A 21333-nucleotide genomic window follows, 5' to 3' on the forward strand; every position below is an offset into this window, starting at 1 on the left:
CTTTTCAAGCTATTTCAGGAAATAGAAAAAGAGGGAGAACTTCCAAATTCGTTCTACGAGGCCAACATCACCCTGATTCCGAAACCAGACAAAGACACTTCAAAGAAAGAAAACTACAGACCAATATCTCTAATGAACCTTGATGCAAAAATCCTCAATAAAATTCTGGCGAATCGGATTCAAATACATATCAAAAAAATTATACACCATGATCAAGTAGGATTCATCCCTGGTATGCAAGGTTGGTTCAATATACGGAAATCAATAAATGTTATCCACCACATCAATAGACTTAAAAATAAGAACCATATGATCATCTCGATAGATGCAGAAAAAGCTTTCGACAAAGTACAGCATCCCTTTATGTTTAAAACTCTAGAAAAATTAGGGATAACTGGATCATACCTCAACATTGTAAAAGCTATCTATGATAAGCCACAGGCCAGCATCATTCTGAATGGAGAAAAATTGAAGGCATTCCCTCTAAGATCTGGTACAAGACAGGGATGCCCTCTCTCACCACTTCTGTTCAACATAGTCCTCGAAACACTGGCCAGATCAATTAGGCAGACGAAAGAAATTAAAGGCATAAAAATAGGAAAAGAAGAACTTAAATTATCACTATTTGCAGATGATATGATTCTATACCTAGCAGACCCAAAAGGGTCTACAAAGAAGCTATTAGAGCTAATAAATGAATTCAGCAAAGTGGCAGGATATAAGATCAACACGCATAAATCAAAGGCATTCCTGTATATCAGGGACAAATCCTCTGAAACGGAAATGAGGACAACTACTCCATTCACAATATCCCCCCAAAAAATAAAATACTTGGGAATCAACCTAACAAAAGAGGTGAAAGATTTATACAATGAAAATTACAGAACCCTAAAGAAAGACATAGAAGAAGAACTTAGAAGATGGAAAAATATACCCTGCTCATGGATAGGCAGAACTAACATCATCAAAATGGCGATATTACCAAAAGTCCTATATAAGTTCAATGCAATGCCAATCAAAATCCCAACAGCATATCTTGTAGAAATCGATAAAAGAATCATGAAATTCATATGGAATAATAAAAGACCCAGAATAGCAAAAACAATACTAAGCAGGAAGTGTGAATCAGGCGGTATAGCGATACCAGACTTCAAACTATACTACAGAGCAATAGTAACAAAAACAGCATGGTACTGGTACCAAAACAGGCGGGTGGACCAATGGTACAGAATAGAGGACACAGTAACCAATCCACAAAACTACAACTATCTTATTTTTGATAAAGGGGCTAAAAGCATGCAATGGAGGAAGGATAGCATCTTCAACAAATGATGCTGGGAAAACTGGAAATCCATTTGCACCATAATGAATCTGAATCCCTATCTCTCGCCGTGCACAAAAGTTAACTCAAAATGGATCAAGGAGCTTGATATTAAATCAGAGACATGGCATCTGATAGAGGAAAAAGTTGGTTATGATCTACACGCTGTGGGATCGGGCTCCAAATTCCTCAATAGGACACCCATAGCGCTAGAGTTAACAAATAGAATCAACAAATGGGACTTACTCAAACTAAAAAGTTTTTCTCAGCAAAAGAAACAATAAGAGAGATAAACAGGGAGCCTACATCCTGGGAACAAATCTTTACTCCACACACTTCAGATAGAGCCCTAATAACCAGAATATACAAAGAACTCAAAAAATTAGACAATAAGATAACAAATAACCCAATCAATAAATGGGCCAAGGACCTGAACAGACACTTCTCAGAGGAGGACATACAATCAATCAACAAGTACATGAAAAAATGCTCACCATCGCTAGCAGTCAGAGAAATGCAAATCAAAACTACCCTAAGATACCATCTCACTCCAGTAAGACTGGCAGCCATTAGGAAGTCAAACAACAATAAGTGCTGGAGAGGATGCGGGGAAAAGGGCACTCTTGTTCATTGCTGGTGGGACTGCAAATTGGTGCAACCAATTTGGAAAGCAGTATGGAGATTTCTTGGAAAGCTGGGAATGGAACCACCATTTGACCCAGCTATTCCCCTTCTCGGTCTATTCCCTAAAGCCCTAACAAGAGCATGCTACAGGGACACTGCTACATCGATGTTCATAGCAGCTCAATTCACGATAGCAAGACTGTGGAACCAGCCTAGATGCCCTTCAATAGATGAATGGATAAAAAAAATGTGGCATTTGTATACTATGGAGTATTACTCTGCATTAAAAAATGACAAAATCATAGAATTTGGAGGGAAATGGATGGCATTAGAGCAGATTATGCTAAGTGAAGCTAGTCAATCTTTAAAAAACAAATACCAAATGACTCCTTTGATATAAGGGGAGTAAACAAGGACAGGTTAGGGACGAAGAGCTTGAGAAGAAGATTTACATTAAATAGGGATGAGAGGTGGGAGGCAAAGGGAGTGAGAAGGGAAATTGCATGGAAATGGAAGGCGATCCTCAGGGTTATACAAAATGTCATATAAGAGGAAAGGAGGGGCAAGACAAGATAATACAAATGGAAGAAATGATTTACAGTAGAAGGGGTAGAGAGAGAAAAGGGGAGGGGAGGGGGGATAGTAGAGAATAGGACAGACAGCAGAATATATCAGACACTAGAAAGGCAATATGTCAATCAATGGAAGGGAAACTGATGTGATACAGCAATTTGTATACGGGGTAAAAGCGGGAGTTCATAATCCACGTGAATCAACCGTGTAATATGATGTATTAAGAACTATGTAATGTTATGAACGACCAATAAAAAAAAATAAATAAAAAAAAATAAAGTCTATTGGTGGAGAAAATGTGTGCTTAGATTTCCTTACTGTGCTCTGTGCCCCTCATGTTTCTGGGATAGGGAGAAGAGTCTTGGGCCTATGGCTTCCTGGATTGGACCTCTTGCAAAAGTTGGATACTTCTTGCCAGTTCTCTCGCCTGCTCTGGTGTCTCTGCGTAGAAAAGGTGATCAAGTTGCTTGCTATAATTGCTTGCTGATCCCTCCTGCTTGGTCTCTCCAGATTGAAAAGGGGAATCTTAGGTCTTGTGGGAAGGCAGAGGGATTTCCTCTGGCTTTTGCTTTTGGTGAGATTCCCAGTCAAACTCCCTTCCTGCTGGTGGACTCACCTGGTGTTGTTAGAGGAACTCGTATTCTACTCTGAGAAGGAGTAGCCTACATGGGGTATGTGTTAGTCAGCTTTTTGTTGTGATAACTAAAATACCTGACAAGAACAACTTACAGGAGGAAAATTTTATTTTGAGCTCAGAAGTTTAGCCCATGGTCGGCTGGTTGCATTACTTTGAGCCTAAGGTAAGGTAGAGTATAATGTCTGAAGGGCAGGGATGGATGAAGACTGCTCAACTCATGGTGGCCAGGGAAGCAGAGAAAGAGAGGGGAAGGGGCCACAAGGAAGCTGGACTCTTCCAGGGAATACCCCCAGTGACCCACCTCGTCCACCCATGCCTCACCTGCCTACAGTTACCATCTAGTTAGCCCTTTTAAACTAGGATGGACTGATTAGCTTATGTCTCTCATAATTTAATCATTGCATTTTTTATTATTCATGTGTTAACATAGGATCTTTTGGGGGACACCTCATATCCATGCCATAGCAGGTTGTCTTCTATTACCACACTGGTGGTTGGGAAGAACTGAGTTTGGGTGATCTTCCTCTCTCACATGAGGGGGACCCAAGACACCTTGCCTCTGTATTATTCTACTTATAAGGTTCCAAAGAAGTTTGCCTTATTTCCACATTTCATAGCTCTTCTTTGGTTATTTCTTTTGCTGTTTCTAATGTTCATACTTGTGCTTATTGGGGAAGAGCTGGGCTAAATGGTTTGTGCCATCTTTCTGGAATAGTAGCTGTTTTCCTTTTTGGTTCTATGGCACATAAGCACAAAGGTAAAAAGGTAGGGAGACATTGAGTGGAATGGAGTTTGGCTTAGCTGAAGTCTCTTAAGATTTACACTCTTCTAAGATTCCATTAAACATCCTTTAGTTCTAGACTTAATTGTCAGGTGCCAGTCCTCCTAGAGCACTGGAAACTGGTGAGCCAAGGCTATCCTCCATGCACTCTATAAAGTACTATTCTGGTAAAGAGGGCATATATATATATATATATATATATATATATATGTATATATTTTAACTTTCCCAGTTTGACCTCTTCATTTTTGTTTGGTTCTCTTCAGATTGGGATATCTGGTGTGAATTCTCAGGATTTTGTTAACCATTCTTCCTCAGAATGTCTTCTAGACTAGGTGGAATAGTCATGGGCATGTTGTCATGCTGCCTCGAGCCCCAGAATCTTCTGTTTCTTTGCTTTGAAACCATGTTGTGAAACTTAGGTCATCATATTTGGACACCTTTATTTGCCAATGAGATATTTAAATTGTTGGCTTTTCTTAAAAATGATTATTATTATTTATACCAGTTATTAATGGTAAATTCTGAGGGACTGCTTCATGAAACTGATTTTACCCACAGTTCCAATAAAGACTTTTCATCTCTCACCTTTAAGCAGTTGACTCTCCAATATGGGTTTTTAGCCTTAATGTTTTACAGATAGGTTTATTTCTAGTTGAAATGAATATATTTTCCTTACAGTAGCTCTATATTTTTATTCCTATTAATATTTTCACCATTCTTTAGTATTAATATCTTAAAGTTTAACTTGGATCATCTCTTTTTTTCCTTAATCCTTTTACCAGATAAAGGTTCTTTCATCTTAATTCACACCGACATTGTCAATTCTGGATCCTCATTTCTCAAGCTGTATTGCTATAACAGCTTCTTAACTTGCCTTCTTATGTCTCATTTTCTTTCTTTTTTTTCTCTTCAAGCAGTGTTATACCTGGCTGACAGATCAAAATCCATTTTTCTCTCTCCCTTTCTTGAACTATAGCACACCCACAGAAAAGGTACAAATCACCCATGCTTAGCTTAATGGATTTTTACACACTGCACATACTTGTATAACTAACACTGGCAAATTAATCTTTTAAAAATATCTTGTTTATGACTTAATTCCAGGAGTTTGAGCTTTGTGAGTCTCCTGAGCAGAGGAATGGCAGGAGACAGATTGGCACACCGTCTCCCACTGCTTGTCATATACGATTTGATTTTGGAGACATTTCTTTTTTTACTTGACCTCAAATTCACTTTTGTTGCCCCATACTGATTCTACTCCTGATATATATTTTCCTTATGACTTTTTACATTCTAACTCACAGTATTAGCTTAGCTTAGCTCAAATCTTGCCATTTCTAGTCAATTTTCTGGACAATTTCAGCTTGCATTATTTTCAACTTTTTGTCTTCAAAAATCCTTTATTTTTTTGAATAGGTAATATCAATGCATTTACTTAGAACAAAATTCAGATGTTCAAAGGAATATACAATGACAAATTTCCTTCCCACTCTTGTCCCCAGCCTACTATTTGTTCTTGTAGAAATATTTTATATACTTCAAGCAAAATGAATGTTACTTTTTTACTCTTTTATACAAAGTTAGCATACTAAGTTCTGTATCTTTCTTTTCTGTCTAGTAATTCTTCAAGATAGTTCCATATCAATTTATCAATATTTCCTTAATTTTTATTAGGACTGAATGATATTAGAAACACAGATGATTGTGAACATTGGGCACTGAACACATTCACAGTCTATGATTGAATTGCACCCCTGGAATTATTCAACTATAATCAAATGCAGCCTGCTTAATGGTGGATATTTAATATTTCTAGTTTTTTTAAAAATTGCAAACACTGTTACAATGAATAGTTATTTGACTTCTATGGGATAATTATTTGGAGCATATCCTTCTATTAAGTTCTTAAGTATTTGTAATAACTATCAGTCTAACAATTATATATATTCTTAATTTATTATAGAATTTAAAAAATTTTTGTAATTTTTTTATTACTTAAAGAAAGAGAGGTACCATATACTAAGTTATCTTACCCACACTCTGACCTTAAGATGGGCTGGAGTGTTTCCCAGATTGTGCCAGATTCTGTTTTCCTTTTTTTTCCTTCAGTGCTTTCACAATCCTTCTGAAGTTCTTGATAATGAAAGAAAGTAATTGTTATCCAGATGCATTTAGAAGCAGAGATGATATTTATGCTGAGTTACAGAATAAAATGAATTGTAATCTCAGCTTTAAGTTTTTTTTAAAAGAATGAAATAGTTTACCTTTCTTTGCCTTCAAAATATGATCCTATTCTGTTGAAAATATGGAATGAGATCGAATATCTCCACTCAGACTTTGTTGAGTTAGCTGCAGGTAAAATAACAGAAAAATGTTCATTGTAAATTTTTGTGACCCATAAAAGATACAATATGTCAAAAATCAATCCATGTCCCTTCCTCCCCCAGCTCCTCCCTCCCTCCTTTCCTTCCATCCTTCCTTCTTTCCTTCCTTCCTTCCTTCCTTTGGAATCCAGTGCTTCACATATGATAAGTAGGCAAGCACTCTACCACAGTGTTATGCCCCCAGCCCCCAAGAATTTTTTAAAAAGCCATTGCATACAGAATTCAAAAACTGGGGGCTGAGGATGTAGCTCAGTGGTAGAGTTCAATCATCAGCACCACAAAAACAAAACAAAACAAAACAAAACAAAAAGGGAATCATCCTATTTGATATTAAAGTGAATCAAGTCAATTGATTTCTAATGATTTAAGTTTCAATTAGTGTCTTGGTTGCTACTTTGAAAACACTAATGAAATGGAATTTTTCACAACTTTAATTTTTTTCTACTTAGCTGATATTTCATAAAACTGGACAGCTTTTAATTGGGAAAAAATTGTGAATTATTCTCTAGTTAGGAAATCCTCATTTTTTACCATGTCTTTAGATTAAATCACTGAGGTAAGGGAGAGAAACCCCTCCTAGTTTTTCTGCGTAGCTTAGAGAATATCAGCTGAATTAAGAGAAAATTGACTTTTGGTATGGACACTTAGAATTAGACATATAAGGTGTGTTTTTGCATTTCTTCTGTCTCTGACAGATTCAATGACTGAAATTCTAGGAAATTGGAGGACAAAATACTTTCTACCATAGTTTTCAGAATTTATAGTGGACAAGGTGGATATTTTGGGAAAGTTTATAATAACTGACCAGTAGGTGATCATTAAGTTATGCTGTAGTGATTTTTAAAACAAGTGTTTTTTAAAACAAGTTTTTAAAGTTATAAGTATAGTTCATTGTATTAGTCCATTTTCTGTTGCCAGTATTGTAATGCTAGAACATGGGTGAATTTATAAAGAATTTATAAAGAGATTCATTTTGATTCAGGGTTCTAAAGGTTCAAAGTCAATAGGCCATATCTGGTAATGGCCTTCTTGTGGTGCAAGGCATCACATGGCAAGAGATAGGGTGTGTGTGTGTGTGTGTGTGTGTGTGTGTGTGTGTGTGTGTGTTTGTACGCATGTTTTCTGGCTTCTTTCTCTCTTATAAAGCCAACAGGATTCCATCATGGGGCTCCACCCTAATGACCTTAATTGATCCTAATTACCTTTCAAAGTTCCAACATCTAAACATCACAGTCTATTAATTTTCTACTTTTGTGACATCTCACAAAGGTGATTACATTTTAACAAATGAAGTCTTGGGTTCTACCTTAGACAAATCATAGTATTAACATACTAAGGAATTCACCCATTGAAACTATAGTTCAGTTGTTTTTAGTACATTCGCAGAATTGTGCAATCATTATTTCAATCAGTTTTCATTATCACAAAAGGGAGTCCAGTACCTCTTAGCTGTAACTCTATATTTCCCCCAAATTTAACAACCTCAGGCAGTCACTAATCTTTCTATCTCTAAATTTACCTTTTTGGAAATTTCTTGTAGAAGAATTATACAATATGTGGTCTTTTGTGTCTGGCTTTCTTCATTTAGCAAAATGTTTTCAAGGTTCATCCATTTTGTAGCCTGTACCAATATGTCATTCCTTTTCTTTTGCAGATAATATTCCATTATATGAATATGATCATATTTTAATTATCCACTCATCGATGAGGAGTATTTGGGTTGTTTTCACTTTGTGGCTATAGAATGATGTTGTTTCATGAATTAATGTACAAGTGTGCATGTAGATATTTTGTTTCTTTTAAAATGTGGTACTGGACATAGAACTTGGGGCCTTGTATATGGTAAGCTTTAACACTGAGCTACATCTCCTGGCCCCATAAACACATTTTAATTTCACTTGAGTATATACCAACAAGTAGAATTTCTGGATCATATGGCAACACTGTTTTATCATTTGAGGCACTGCCAAATTGTAGTGGCCGTTCCAGATTACATTTTACTAGTAGGGCATTAACTTCTAATTTCTTAACCGTCTCTCCAACACTCATTTTTATGTCTTTATTGATTATTATAGGTATCAAGTGGTACAAATTACTATCACATTGAAATTTTGACTTGCATTTTTTAATGGATAATATTATGGAATATTTTTTATGTGCTTTTTGGGCATTGTATGTTTTCTTTGGTAAAATCAAAGATCTTTTGCTCATTTTAATTGGTTTGTCTTTTTATTATTAATTTATAAGGATTCTCTACATAGTTCAGATAAAGACCCCTTATCAAATATATGATTTGCAAATATTTTTGCCCATTCTTTGGATTTTCTTTACTTTCTTGATGGTGTGCTTTGAAGCACAGAAATTTTTAATTTTGATGAAATCTAATTTATGTATATATATTTTGCTGTGCTTATGCTTTTGTTGTTGTATCTAAGAAACCATTGCCTAAGCCAAGGTTACAAAAATTTACACCTATATTTTCTTTTGAGTGTTTTATACTTTTAGCTCTGAAATTTAGATCTGTGGTTCATTTAGAGTTAATTTTTGTGTATGCATCATTCTTTTTTTTTTTTTTTTTTTTTGCCTGTGGAAATCTAGCTGTCCCTGTACCCCTCTGTTGAGGGTACTTTTTGTTCTTATTGAATAGACTCATAGAAAATCATTTTCCCTTAAGTGTGAAGGTTTATCAGGGCCCACTACTCCATTGATCTCTATGTCCGGCCATATGTTTATATTATATTATCTTGAGTACCAAAGCTTCTTAGAAAGTTTTGAAATCAGAAAAAGTAAGTCTTGCAACTTTGTTCTTTTTTCCAGGACTTTTTGGTAATTATTGTGTTTCCCTTATTATCGTATGCATTTTGTGTTATCTTGTCCATCTTGCAGAAATACTGGCTGAGATGTCAATATAAATTATGTTAAGTTTGTAGTTTTAGTTAGTAAGGCTTGCTTTCTTAAAAATATTAACTTAAAAAATTGTTTTTGAACATTAGTCAGTTTATTTAGGTCTTTGAAATTTTCTCTCAACAATGTTTTCTGGTTTATAGTTTTAAGAGTATAAGTTTTGGGGCTTGGGTTGTGGCTCAGAGGTAGAGCACTCACCTAGCATGTGTGAGGCACTGGGTTTGATCCTCAGTGCCACATATAGTAAAATCAAAACATCGTGTCCACTTATATTTAAAAGATTTTTTTAAAAAGAGTATAGGTTTTACATTTAAAAATATTTATTTCTAGGGGCTGTGGCTGTGGCTCAGTAGTAGCGCACTTACCTGGCATGTGTGAGGCACTGAGTTCGATTCTTAGTACCACATAAAAATGAATAAGTAAAGATCTATCATCAACTAAAAATAAAAAAAATTCTAAATTTTGTTATGCTGTTGTAAATAGTATTTTTTTTAATTTTATCTTTGACTTGTCATTGGTATACAGAAATATGATTTTTGAATATTTATCTTATATCTTATGCTAAATTCATTTATTAATTCCTTTTTTTCTTTTTTGTTTTAGTGGTAGATGGACACAGTACCTTTATTTTGTTTATTTATTTTTATGTGGTGCTGAGGATTAAACCCGGTGCCTCACATGTCCACGGCAAGCACTCTACTGCCCAGCCACAACTCCGGCCCTCTTTTTATTTTTGTTTAGTTGTAGGTGGACATAATACATTTGTTTTATCTGTCTATCTATTTTTTTTATGCAGTGCTAAGGATTGAACCCAGTGCCTCAGGCATGCAAGGCAAGCACCCTACCACTGAGCCACAACCCCAGCCCTTATTTATTAGTTCTACTACTTTTTTGTTGCATTCCTTAAGGTTTTCTGTATATAATATGATGCCATCTGCAAATAAAATAGTTTTACTTCTTCCTTTCTAATCCAAATTTTAAAATTTTGTATTTATGTAATGTACAGAGTCTCCAGTATGATACTGAATGGATATCAGCAATAGAGTGGACATCTTTTTCTGACATTTGGGAGAAAGCATTCAGTTGTTGTGATTTTTCTTTTATTTTTTAATCCCTAAAAGGAATGGGCCATAGCTTTGCTTTGAAGACTGTTTTCCTTGATTTAAGATTTTTTTATTTTTTTATTTTTACTTACACAGATACGTGCTGATTAGAAGGCTCACTTGTACAGTGTGGAGGATAAGCAGTGCCTTACAAAAATGGGGTTTGGGAGTGACCTGAAGAACTCACATGAAGCTGTGTTAAAATTGCAAGACTGGGAATTACGATTGCTGGAAACAGTGAAGAAATTTATGGCTCTGAGGATAAAAAGTGATAAAGAATATGCATCTTCTTTACAGAACCTTTGTAATCAAGTTGATAAGGAAAGTACTGTCCAAATGAATAATGTCAGCAATGTGTCCAAGGTAAGAATAATAATTTCATCACTTGTTATTTATAGCCTTACAGTTATCCTTAAAGAAAATAGATCACACTATTGAATAAGCATATCCAAGTCTGCCTGTAGTGTTTTAAGTTTTCTCTGAGTACTATTTTAGCTGCATCCAGGAAATTTTTACATGCTTATTTGAATTTTCCTTCCTATTCAGAACATGTCTTAATGTTTTTTGACTCACATTCTTTCAAAGTCTTTTATTTAATTTACAAATATTTGTTTTTTCCAGATACCTTTTTGTTATTCATTTTGAATTTAGTACCACTGTTTTTTTAAGAGCTTATTTTTAATAGCTTGAATGCTTTTAAATTTGTGAATATTTGCCTTTGATCAAGAATATGACCTGTCCTGGTAAATATTTCATGCACCTTTGTTAAGAATATGTATTCTGTGTTGTTGGTTGTAGTATTCCATAGATAGCGGTAGGTCAAGATGGTTTATAGGGGTGTTCAGTTCTTTTAGTTCTGTTTCACTCAGTGCGTAACAAGGTATTTATTATGGAAATAAAGAAGTCCCACAGGCTGGAGAATCAGGACAGCTGGTGATGTTGGAAGGTCTGTGAATCAGGGGAGCTGGTAACACTCATTCTGAGGCCAAAGACCTGAAAACCTGGGAAGGCACTGGCATTAATCCCAGAGTAGGAAGGTCCCATAACCTGGAGTTCAGATGTCAAGGGCAGAGGCAAAAATATGTTTCCTCTCCAGAAGAGTAGTGAACTTGCCTTTCCTTGTCCTTTTTGTTCTAGTTCACTCCCTATGAATTCTCCTCCTCACTTTGGTGGGGACTAATTTTTATTCAGTTGACTGATTGAAATGCTAATCTCTTCCAGAGACACCCTCCCAGACCCAGATAATGCTTTACCAGCTATTTCAGCATCCTTTGTTGACCCAAATTGACATAAAATTAACTATCCCAATTTCTTTACTCAGCTTTGACCATCTGTTCCACCAATTATTGACAGGGGGTGAATTTTGAAATTTCTGATTATAATTATATGAATTTGTTTCTACTTGCAGTTTAATCAGTTTTACTTTTATTTTGAATATGTTTAATTTTGTGCTTAAGTTTAAAATTATGTCTTCTTGAGAAATCAGTTTGTTTATTAGGTGAAAAATGTTTAGGATTTTAATGTTTTCCTTGTCAACTGATTTTCTTTATTAGTGTGAAATTAACTTGATTTCTGGTAATATTCTTTGCTGTAAAATCTACTCTGATATTATTATAATAACTTCAGCTTTCTTTTGATTAATATTTACATGGTATGTATTTTCATCACATTTGGTTGCTATAAAGTAGATTCTTGTATGTAGCATACAGTTGTCTTACTTTGTTCCTTAATGTGAAAAATCACTGTCATTTAATTATTGTGTTTAGACTGTTTTCATGTAAATTGGTTATTGATATGATTAGGTTGAAATTTATCATTTTACCATTTATTTTCTCTTGGTTCTATTTGCTCTTTCTTTCCTCTTATTTTCCTTTTTCTCCCCTTCTTGTGTATTTTTAAAAAATATTTTAGATTTAAAATTAGGTTTATTTTTAACTTAAAAAAACCCACAAAAATTATACTTTAAATTTAGGGTAATCATGTGATAATTTTGATACATTTATATTTTTCATTGTTTAAATCAGGTTAAAAATATCTCCTCAAACATTTATTTCCTTATAGTTATAAACACTTGAATTTCTTTCTTCTAGTTTTTAAAAAAACTACAGTACATTATTGTTATCTATAGTCACTCAATAGTGCAGTAGCACACCAGAAATCTTAATCCTGTCTAGCTGATCCACCTTTTTCCATTTCTCTCCCCTTTACTCTCTACCCAGTCTCTACTTCTACTCTCAGCTTTTCTGATTTCACATACAAGTGAGCTCATACAGTACTGGTGCCTGGGTTTTTTTCACTTAACATAATGATCTCCAGTTCTAACCATGTTGTCACAAATGACAAGATTTCATCCTTTTTATGGCTGAATAGTATTCCATTGTATATATGTACCACATTTTCTTTATCCATTCATTAGTTTATGGACACTTAAGTTGTTCCCAATTTTTGGCTATTGTGAATAGTGCTGCAGTGAACGTGGGAGTGCAGGTATCTCTTCAACATACTAATTTCGTTTCCTTTGGATATATGCCCAGTGGAGGAATTGCTGGATTGTATGGTAGTTCAATTTTTAACTTTTTGAGGAACCTATATGCTGTTTTCTGTAATGTTTATACTAATTTACTTTTTCACCAACAGTGTGCAGTGTTTCTTTCTATCCATATCCTTACCAGCACTTCTTTTGTCTTTTTGACAGTGGCCATTCTAACTGGAGTTAGGTGATATTGTAGTTTTGATTTGTGTTCCCCTAATGGTCAATGATGTTGAGCATTTTTTTTCATACACTTAATGTCTATTACTCATTTTTAAGCCAGGGTTTTGTTTTGTTGTTGTTGAGATTTTTGAGTTCCTGACATATTCTGGAGATTAATCCTGTGTCAGATGTATAGTTTACAGGTTTTTTTTTATTCCATTCTGTAGACTGTGTCTTCACTCTGTTTATTGTTTCCTCTTCTGTGCAGAAGTTTTTAGGTTTGATATAACCTCAATTGTCAATTTTTGATTTTGTTCTATGCTTTAGAGTCTTGTCTAAAAAATCCTTGCCCTTTCCAATGTCCTGAAGCATTTCTCTTATGTTTTCTTCTAGTAGTTTCCTACTATAGCACCTTACATTTAAGTCTTCAATCCATTTTGAGATGCTTTTTCTAACCAGGGAATGATAGGATCTAGTTTCATTCTCCTTCATGTGGCTGTCCAATTGCTTTAGCACCATTTGTTGAAGAGACTGTCCTTTCTCTACTATGTGTTCTTAAAATCTTTGTTGAGAATCAGTGGGCTCTCCATGTATGGGTTTATTTCTAGGGTCTCTATCTTCTTCCATTTGTCTGTGTCTATTTTTATGCCAAGACCATGCTGTTTTAATTACTACAGCTTTCAAGTATATTTTGATGTCAGGGTGTGTGATGCCTCCTTTTTGTTCTTTTTGCTCATGACTGCTTTGTGTGTTTGGATCTTTTGTAGTTATATACAGATTTTAGAATTTTTTTCAAGTTTTATAAAGAACATCATTGATATTTTGATGGGGATTGCATTGAATCAGCATTTTAAAAATTATTTTTATCTCCTTTGTTATATTGTTACCTCTAACCTTTTCATTCATGGTTTCGTTAGTGTTTATGGTACATATCTCTAACTTACTGCAAATCTGTTTTGTAATATGTAGAACCTCAACTATGATAATAATATTTTTACATCAGTATTATTTCCATTTCTCCTTACCTGTCCTTTGTGCTCTTATTCTCATACCTTTCAATATTATAAACCCCATAATACAGTATTGTTGTTGCTTTTAATAGTTGATTACCTTTTGAATAATTTAAATAAAAACATGTCTTTATATTTATTTACTTAGTTACCATTTGTGATCCTTTTCATTTCTTTGTGTATATCCAGGGTTTTTTTCCTGGTATCATTTTGTTTTTGCTTGAAGGACTTTCTTTAACATTTATTATAGTGTAGGCCTGCTGGTAATGGATTTTTTTCAGGTTTTGAACTTGTAAAAATATGGTGTTTTTGATTTTGAGAACAATTTTAACTGTGTATAAAATCTAGTTTTTTTTCAATATTTTAAAGATGTTGCTATATTGTCATCTTGCATTATTTCTGGAAAATTTGCATCTAATCTTTTCCCTCTCTGGCTCTGCTTATGATTTTTTTCATTGTTAGTGCTTTTAAGTAATTCATGTGTAACTTCATGTTTCTTTATGCTTTTTGTGCTGTGGATTTGACTTTCTTGGACTTGTGGCTTATAGTTTTTATTGACTTCAGGAAAATTTCAGGTATTATTAACAATTTTTGTTTTATTCTTTATTTTCCTCTTGGGGAACTCCAATTACATGTACATTTGGCTATTTAAAGTTGCCCCAGAGTTTGCTGATGCTGTGTTATTTATTTTTCTGTATTCTCTTAGCTTTCCATTGTATTTAGTTTTATTATTCTCTCATTCCCTTGACTAATTTTATTTTTATTCAGTGTCTTACTTGTTGTTAATTCTACCTCATGTATTTTTCATGTCAAACATTTTGCGTCTTTGGTTTCCTTTCAAACCTTATTCATGAGGTGAACTTTGTCCCTTTCTGATTCCTCCTCTTAAAGCAGAGTCTCTGTCTCCCACGTCTCCTCTTCTGCTTGCATCATTTCTTGTTTTACCAACATTTAAATTTAAATTCTACCAATGGACCATTCATTCATCTTTTTGTATTTACCAAATCTTACCTCTTTTTTTGCCCCATGTCTGTTATGTAAGGTGGGAGAATTGGAGAGATCAAGTAGAATCAAGTAGTTGAGCCATTTTTTGGTTAAAGATGAGTGAGTCAACCAATAGTATAGCATAGAGGATACAGAGACAAACCCACATAAATACAGTTATCTCATACTAGTCAAAGGTGCCAAAAACATTTTTGGAGAAAAGATAGCCCTTCAACAAATAGTGCTGGGAAAACTGGAAATCCATATGCAGCAAAATGTAATTCAGCCCCTATCTCTCACCATGCACAAAACTCAACTCAAAGTGGATTAAGGACCTAGGAATTAAACCAGAGACCTTGCACCTAATAGAAGAAAAAGTAGGCCCAAATCTTCATGATGTCGGATTAGGTCCCCACTTCCTTAATAAGACTCCTAATATACAAGAATTAAAACCAGGAATTAATAAATGCGATGGATTCAAACTGAAAAGCTTCTTCTCAGCAAAAGAAACAATCATGAGGTGAAAAGACAGCCTACAGAATAGGAGCAAATTTTTACCACAGGCATATCAGATAAAGCATTAACCTTTAGGTTCTATAAAGAACTCAAAAAACTTAACACCAAAAAACCCCAAATAACCAATCAATAAATGGGCTAAGAAACTGAAGAGATACTTCTCAGAAGATGATATACAATCGATCAACAAATATATGAAAAATTTTGAACACCTCTAGCAATTAGAAAAATGCAAATCAAAACTACTCTAAGATTTCATCTCATTCCAGTCAGAATGGCAGTTATTAAGCATACAAAAAAACAATAAGTGTTGGCCAGGATGTGGGTGAAAAGGCATACTCATACATTGCTGGTGGAACTGCAAATTGGTGCAACCAGTCGAGAAAGTAGTATAGAGATTTCTTGGAAAACTTGGAATGGAACCACCATTTGACCCAGCTATCCCACTTCTTGGTTTGTACCCAAAGGACTTAAAAGTGGCATACTTTAGTGACACAGCCACATCAATGTTTATAGTAGCACAATTCACAATAGCTAAATTGTGGAATCAACCTAGATGCTCTTCAACAGATGAATGGATAAAGAAACTGTGGTATATATATACAATGGAATATTACTCAGCATTAAGAGAGAATAAAGTCATGGCATTTGCAAATAAATGGATGGAGTTGGAGAATATCATGCTAAGTGAAGTAACCCAATCCCTAAAAAACAAAGGCCAAATGTTCTCTCTGATAAGTGAATGCTGATCCATAATAGGGTATGGGAAGGTGAGATTGGGAGGAATGGAGCAACTTTGGATAGGGAAACGGGGAGGGAGAGGAAGCAGGGAGAGCTTGTGGGTAGAAAGATGGTGGAATGAGATGAACATCATTACCCTAGGTACATGGTGTGACTCTAGTTTGAATACAACCAGAGAAATTAAAAATTGTGCTACATATGTGTGCTATGAATTGAAATACATTTTGCTGTCATGAATAACAAATTAGAACAAATAAATAAATTAATTTAAAAAAAGATGAGCAAGTTATAAATATCTCCTGTAATTAGATTTTGAATCTTTTTTTTATATCTTCCATGTTCTTACTCAATATGTTTATTATATCCTCTAGTTTCTTGACTATATGGGATGTTTTCATAGTAATTATTTTATTGTCCTCGTCTTCCTTCATCTGTATTACTTCTGGATCAGTTTTGATTGATTATGTTTTCTCCTTATTTTGAGTTGCATTTTCTGCATCTGTGTGCCTGATAATCTTTGATTTTGATGCCAATCAGGCATTATGAATTTTACTTTGTAAGGTACTGGATTCCTAGAGTTTTTTTTTTTTTTGGGGGGGGGATGTAGTTAAGTTACTTGGAGACAGTTTACTCTTCTTGGTTCTTGCTTTTTATCAAGAGATAGGTATAATGTCAGGTTTATCTACTGCCTCTGCTGAAGCAAGATCATATTTAGTACTCAGAAAGATGCCTTTTACATTGAACTCTGGTTCTTGGGACCTGGTATAATTCTTGACCCCATGTCAAGACTTTTCCCTATAATCCTTTTGGGTGGTTATTTCCTAGGTGTTGAGTAGTTTGCTCATACCTTTGAACTTGGTAGTTACCTAAATAATCAAGGGGAAGTCTTTGCAAATCTCCTGAATTTTCTCTTCGTGTACCTTACGCCTCTAAAAAACTCTGTCCTTGTCCCTTTCTCCAGAGCTTTGACTACTTTGGTGTCTCTGTGTTCTGAACTTAAGTCTCCTCAACACATGAGTTCTACTTGACTCTTCCTTCCTATGTGTGGCCTCATCATTTTCTCCGTTCTGTGAACTGCAATAATCTTATGGCACAGATCGTTTGTTTATAGTCTCTCAGGATCATTGTCTTTCATTTATTGATATCTGGTGGTTTGTTTTGTTTTGTTTTTGTCATCAATATTGGGGCTTGAACCCAGGGCTTCATACATGCTAGGCAAGTACTCTACTACTGAGATACATCTGGAGTCCTTTTATTTTTATTTGAGACAGGTAAAGTTGCCTAAGCTCGCTTTGAACTTGCAGTCCTTCTGTCTCAGCCTCACAAATTGCTGGAGTTGTAGGTGTGTGCTACCACATTCTGTGTTCCAGGGTCTTGAGTGCTTTCATTTTTATATTTTTGTTCAGTTGTTAATTTTAGGCAGGTGAATAAATCAGTTCCTGTTTCTCTGTTGTGATTGGAAGTGGAAGTCTTAAAACTTATGATTTTCTTGTCATTATTTAAAAAATTAAAACCTCAATAGAATTTCAAGAATAAAATAAAAACTATGTCCTTCAATTGATTCATTAGTTGTTAACATTTTATCATTTTTTTCTCTTAACAATGTAAATATATATTAGTATTTTTTCATATAACTATAGATGTAATATTTTTTGGATCATTTATGAATTAGTTGAAAATGTCATGGGTCTTTATTTCTAAATACCTGTGCATGTATTTTCAAAGAATGTATCAACTATATAATGATCAAATTATTGCAATTTAGCATTGTCACATATTATTAAAAACACATCCCATATCCTACTTTTGTCATCTATATCACTAATGTCTTTTTGGCAACACTTTTTCATAATGATCCAGAGTTTAATATAGAAGAACCCATCTCATTTACCTGTTTTTTTTTTATTTTTTTATTTTTTTTATTATTTTTTTATTGGTTGTTCACAACATTACAAAGCTCATGACATATCATATTTCATACATTAGATTGAAGTGTGTTATGAACTCCCAATTTTACCCCAAATGCAGATTGCAGTTATGTCTCTTCAGTGTCTAATATAGAACACAAAAAATGAGAAGTCACACTCTGTGATTTGGCTATTTTTGTTTTTTACTGTAAGTTATTTTGAAATGTGTACATTTTTGTCTTTAATCCTGAGGACATGGTTTTTGTGTGGTCTTATTTTCCTTTTCGTTCTTTATATTGTTTTTGGAGGAAATGTTGGGAAATGTTTTGGAGGAGACCTAGGTAGTTATTTTTGATTTCAACTACCTGGACTTGGTTTCCCCCTCCATTCTTGAGTAGCACTTCTTGGCATATGTATAGTAGGCTCATCTTGAAACATCCTTTCTATAGTCCTAGAATTAACTCTTTTCCCTCAGTGTCCTTGTTCCTTTTAGTGGAGCATTATGTATTTTCTACATACAGAATTTTTGGTTTCTAATGTATTTTATAATCACAAAGAATGCTGCAGTAAATGCCATCACATGGCTGTAGTTTTGTATTTTTATGGGTATTTTTAGGGTAAATTCCTAGAAATAGAATTCCTTGGTCAAAATATAAATGTGCATGTAGTTTTCTTATATATTGTCAATAAAAATATAACTTTCCCAATTTATCTTATACCATTTTGTATATCTCTTCAGACTAGATGGAGTGTCAGCTTCTTCTAATCAATGTAACAGTGTGTGTTGTCTCACTTTTGAGTTTCTGTGATCTGCTGTGATTTTGTTTTATATTTCTCTAAAACTGAGTATAATTAAAATTTTTTTCTTTTCTCTCTTTCTCTTTCTTCCTCCCTCCTTCTGTGCTGGGAATTGAACCCAGAGTCTTGCACATGTAAGGCTCTGGAGCTTTAAGTGTATGATTGTGCATAACTCAATGATTACTAGGGACACAAATATTTGTTACAGCAGAATTTGAACATTAGAATTGCCTGGGGAGCTTTAAAATATTGATGCTTGGGATCCTATCAAAAGCCTATTAAATCAGAATCTCTGTAATAGCTCAAAGATTGGTGTTTTAAATGACTCCCAGTTGTTTCTTATTGCAGCCAGGGTTGTAGGAGTAAGGAAACTACGAAGCTTTGAAGAAAATACAGAAAGAGAGGCTCTTATGATTGAAGAATATCTAAGGTTTCCTTTGCACTTGTAGTCAAACTTTTGAAAACCTTAGTTTTGGGGAAATTTAATGAGTGTTTTCTAGATTTCTGTATTCCATAAGGACTCAGAGCCTCTAACCTTTTTTATATTAGGCAAACTTAGAATAAAAGCTACTGCTTCAGAGAACCATTAATTTTGAGTTATTGTGTACTGAAGAAACTATGTATTTTTTTTTTTTGGAGAATTTTGATGCTGCTTTTAAAAAAATTTAAGCAAGAACAATGAAAACAAGTTGTTGGGGGATACAGTCTGTAGCAAAAAGCTATTTATGACAACTATTATTTAGTTATTTTTCAAGCTTGAGTCATATTGTTGATTATTTTCAGTGCATTGCTATAATTATAGCTCCAGTAGTAGTTTGTTCTTTTACTCTATGTCCCAGAATAAGTATGTTTTGGTATAATGAACTAAGAGCACCTAAATTACTACCTGTTTACGGAATACTGATTCACCTTACCACAGAAGGCAAGAAAAGACATGATGTGCTTTTCTAAAAGATATGCATTTCTCCCTATATATAGCTTTTCATTTTTCAAAAATTGAGTACTGAGTTATTTTTTATGACATGTATTCATGTTAGTATAACTGGTACTATTGATCTTTTTTGGTTTCCTAAGCATAAAATAGTCATTTTAAGATTTATGTTAATTATTGTATAAAGCTGAGATGCTATTTAGTGTATGTAACTGATATATATATATATATATATATATATATATATTTATAAATAATTTTGGAGGAGGAAGGTAGGAGAGAAAAAATTTCTCCGAATTGAATCATTCCTTTTTTTAAAAAAAATCAAATAAATGGAAATAAATGATGCATTTATTTCTAGGAAACATTTTATTTTTGTTCACAAAATAACAGCATCAAAAATCGTATTTAATAACTTAGAAAAACTTTGGAAATCATTTCAGATAAAATCTGTATTTTTATGATATAATATCACTATTATTTAGGATACCACTCAAAATTCTGAAAAGTGTTCTAAAATTTATATATCTCAAACCAGTTATTTTGTTAACCTAGGCAATAGGAAAATAGTCATTTTAAGATTTATGTTAATTATTGTATAAAGCTATCTATTCAATGTGCTATTTATGTCTTAAGGTAGTCTTATTTCTAATTATTGAGTATGGTATTGGGTTGGTTATTAAGGAGATGATTCAGCTCTTAATTGTTTTGTTTATGGAGATTTGGGGGGAACCATTATTTTAGTTAGAAACCCAATTACAGTGATAGTCCGTCCTTCCTTCCTTCCTTCCTTCCTTCCTTCCTTCCTTCCTTCCTTCCTTCCTCCCTCCCTCCCTCCCTCCCTCCCTCCCTCCCTTTCTTCCTTCCTTTCTTTCTTTATAGTACTGGGAATAAAACTGAGGGTCTTGCACATGCTAGCAAGCATTCTGCCACTGAGCTACATCACCAACCTTCATTTTCACTTTTATAGCTTTTAACAAAGCATGTCATGTCAAGAATGACACTAATACTGGCCCAGCACTTCTTTCCTTAGATATACTCATGCTACAATGAAGGTGGCCCAAAGAATGCAAGCAGCATTTCCCCTTGGCTTTTGGCCTCTTGTCTGATAATAAAGTACTAAATTAAAGATTAACGATTACTATGAAATTTGTAGCCAATTTAAATGGTACTCTGATTAGTTTAGCTTAGATAGTTAGTTTTAAAACAGCCCTCAGATACAAGAGCCTTCAGGTTTTCATTCTTTTGTAGCCTCCAAGAATCAACTTGTATCAGGTCTAGCACATTAATAAATATATTGTGTTTGCATCTGAATTCTTCCACTAGTTCACTACATGACCTTGAACAGATTATTTAATCTCTTTGACATCCTGTTTCCATATTTATAAGATGAAGACATTTGCTTCATCATATTGATATAAGGA

At 34.1% G+C, this 21333-nt stretch overlaps 1 protein-coding gene across 1 annotated transcript in view; it reads left to right on the forward strand.

Annotated features, from left to right (window-relative positions):
- Positions 1 to 21333, forward strand: part of Fer (FER tyrosine kinase) — a 414004-nt gene that overhangs the window by 33943 nt on the left and 358728 nt on the right. The window contains exon 3 of the mRNA XM_026391317.2: positions 10427 to 10693. Within this exon, the coding sequence (XP_026247102.1) occupies positions 10487 to 10693 (207 nt within the window). The 5' untranslated portion in view covers positions 10427 to 10486. The remainder of the gene's footprint in view (positions 1 to 10426; positions 10694 to 21333) is intronic.

This window comes from Urocitellus parryii, chromosome 1 (assembly GCF_045843805.1).
Source record: "Urocitellus parryii isolate mUroPar1 chromosome 1, mUroPar1.hap1, whole genome shotgun sequence".
NCBI lineage: Eukaryota > Metazoa > Chordata > Mammalia > Rodentia > Sciuridae > Urocitellus > Urocitellus parryii.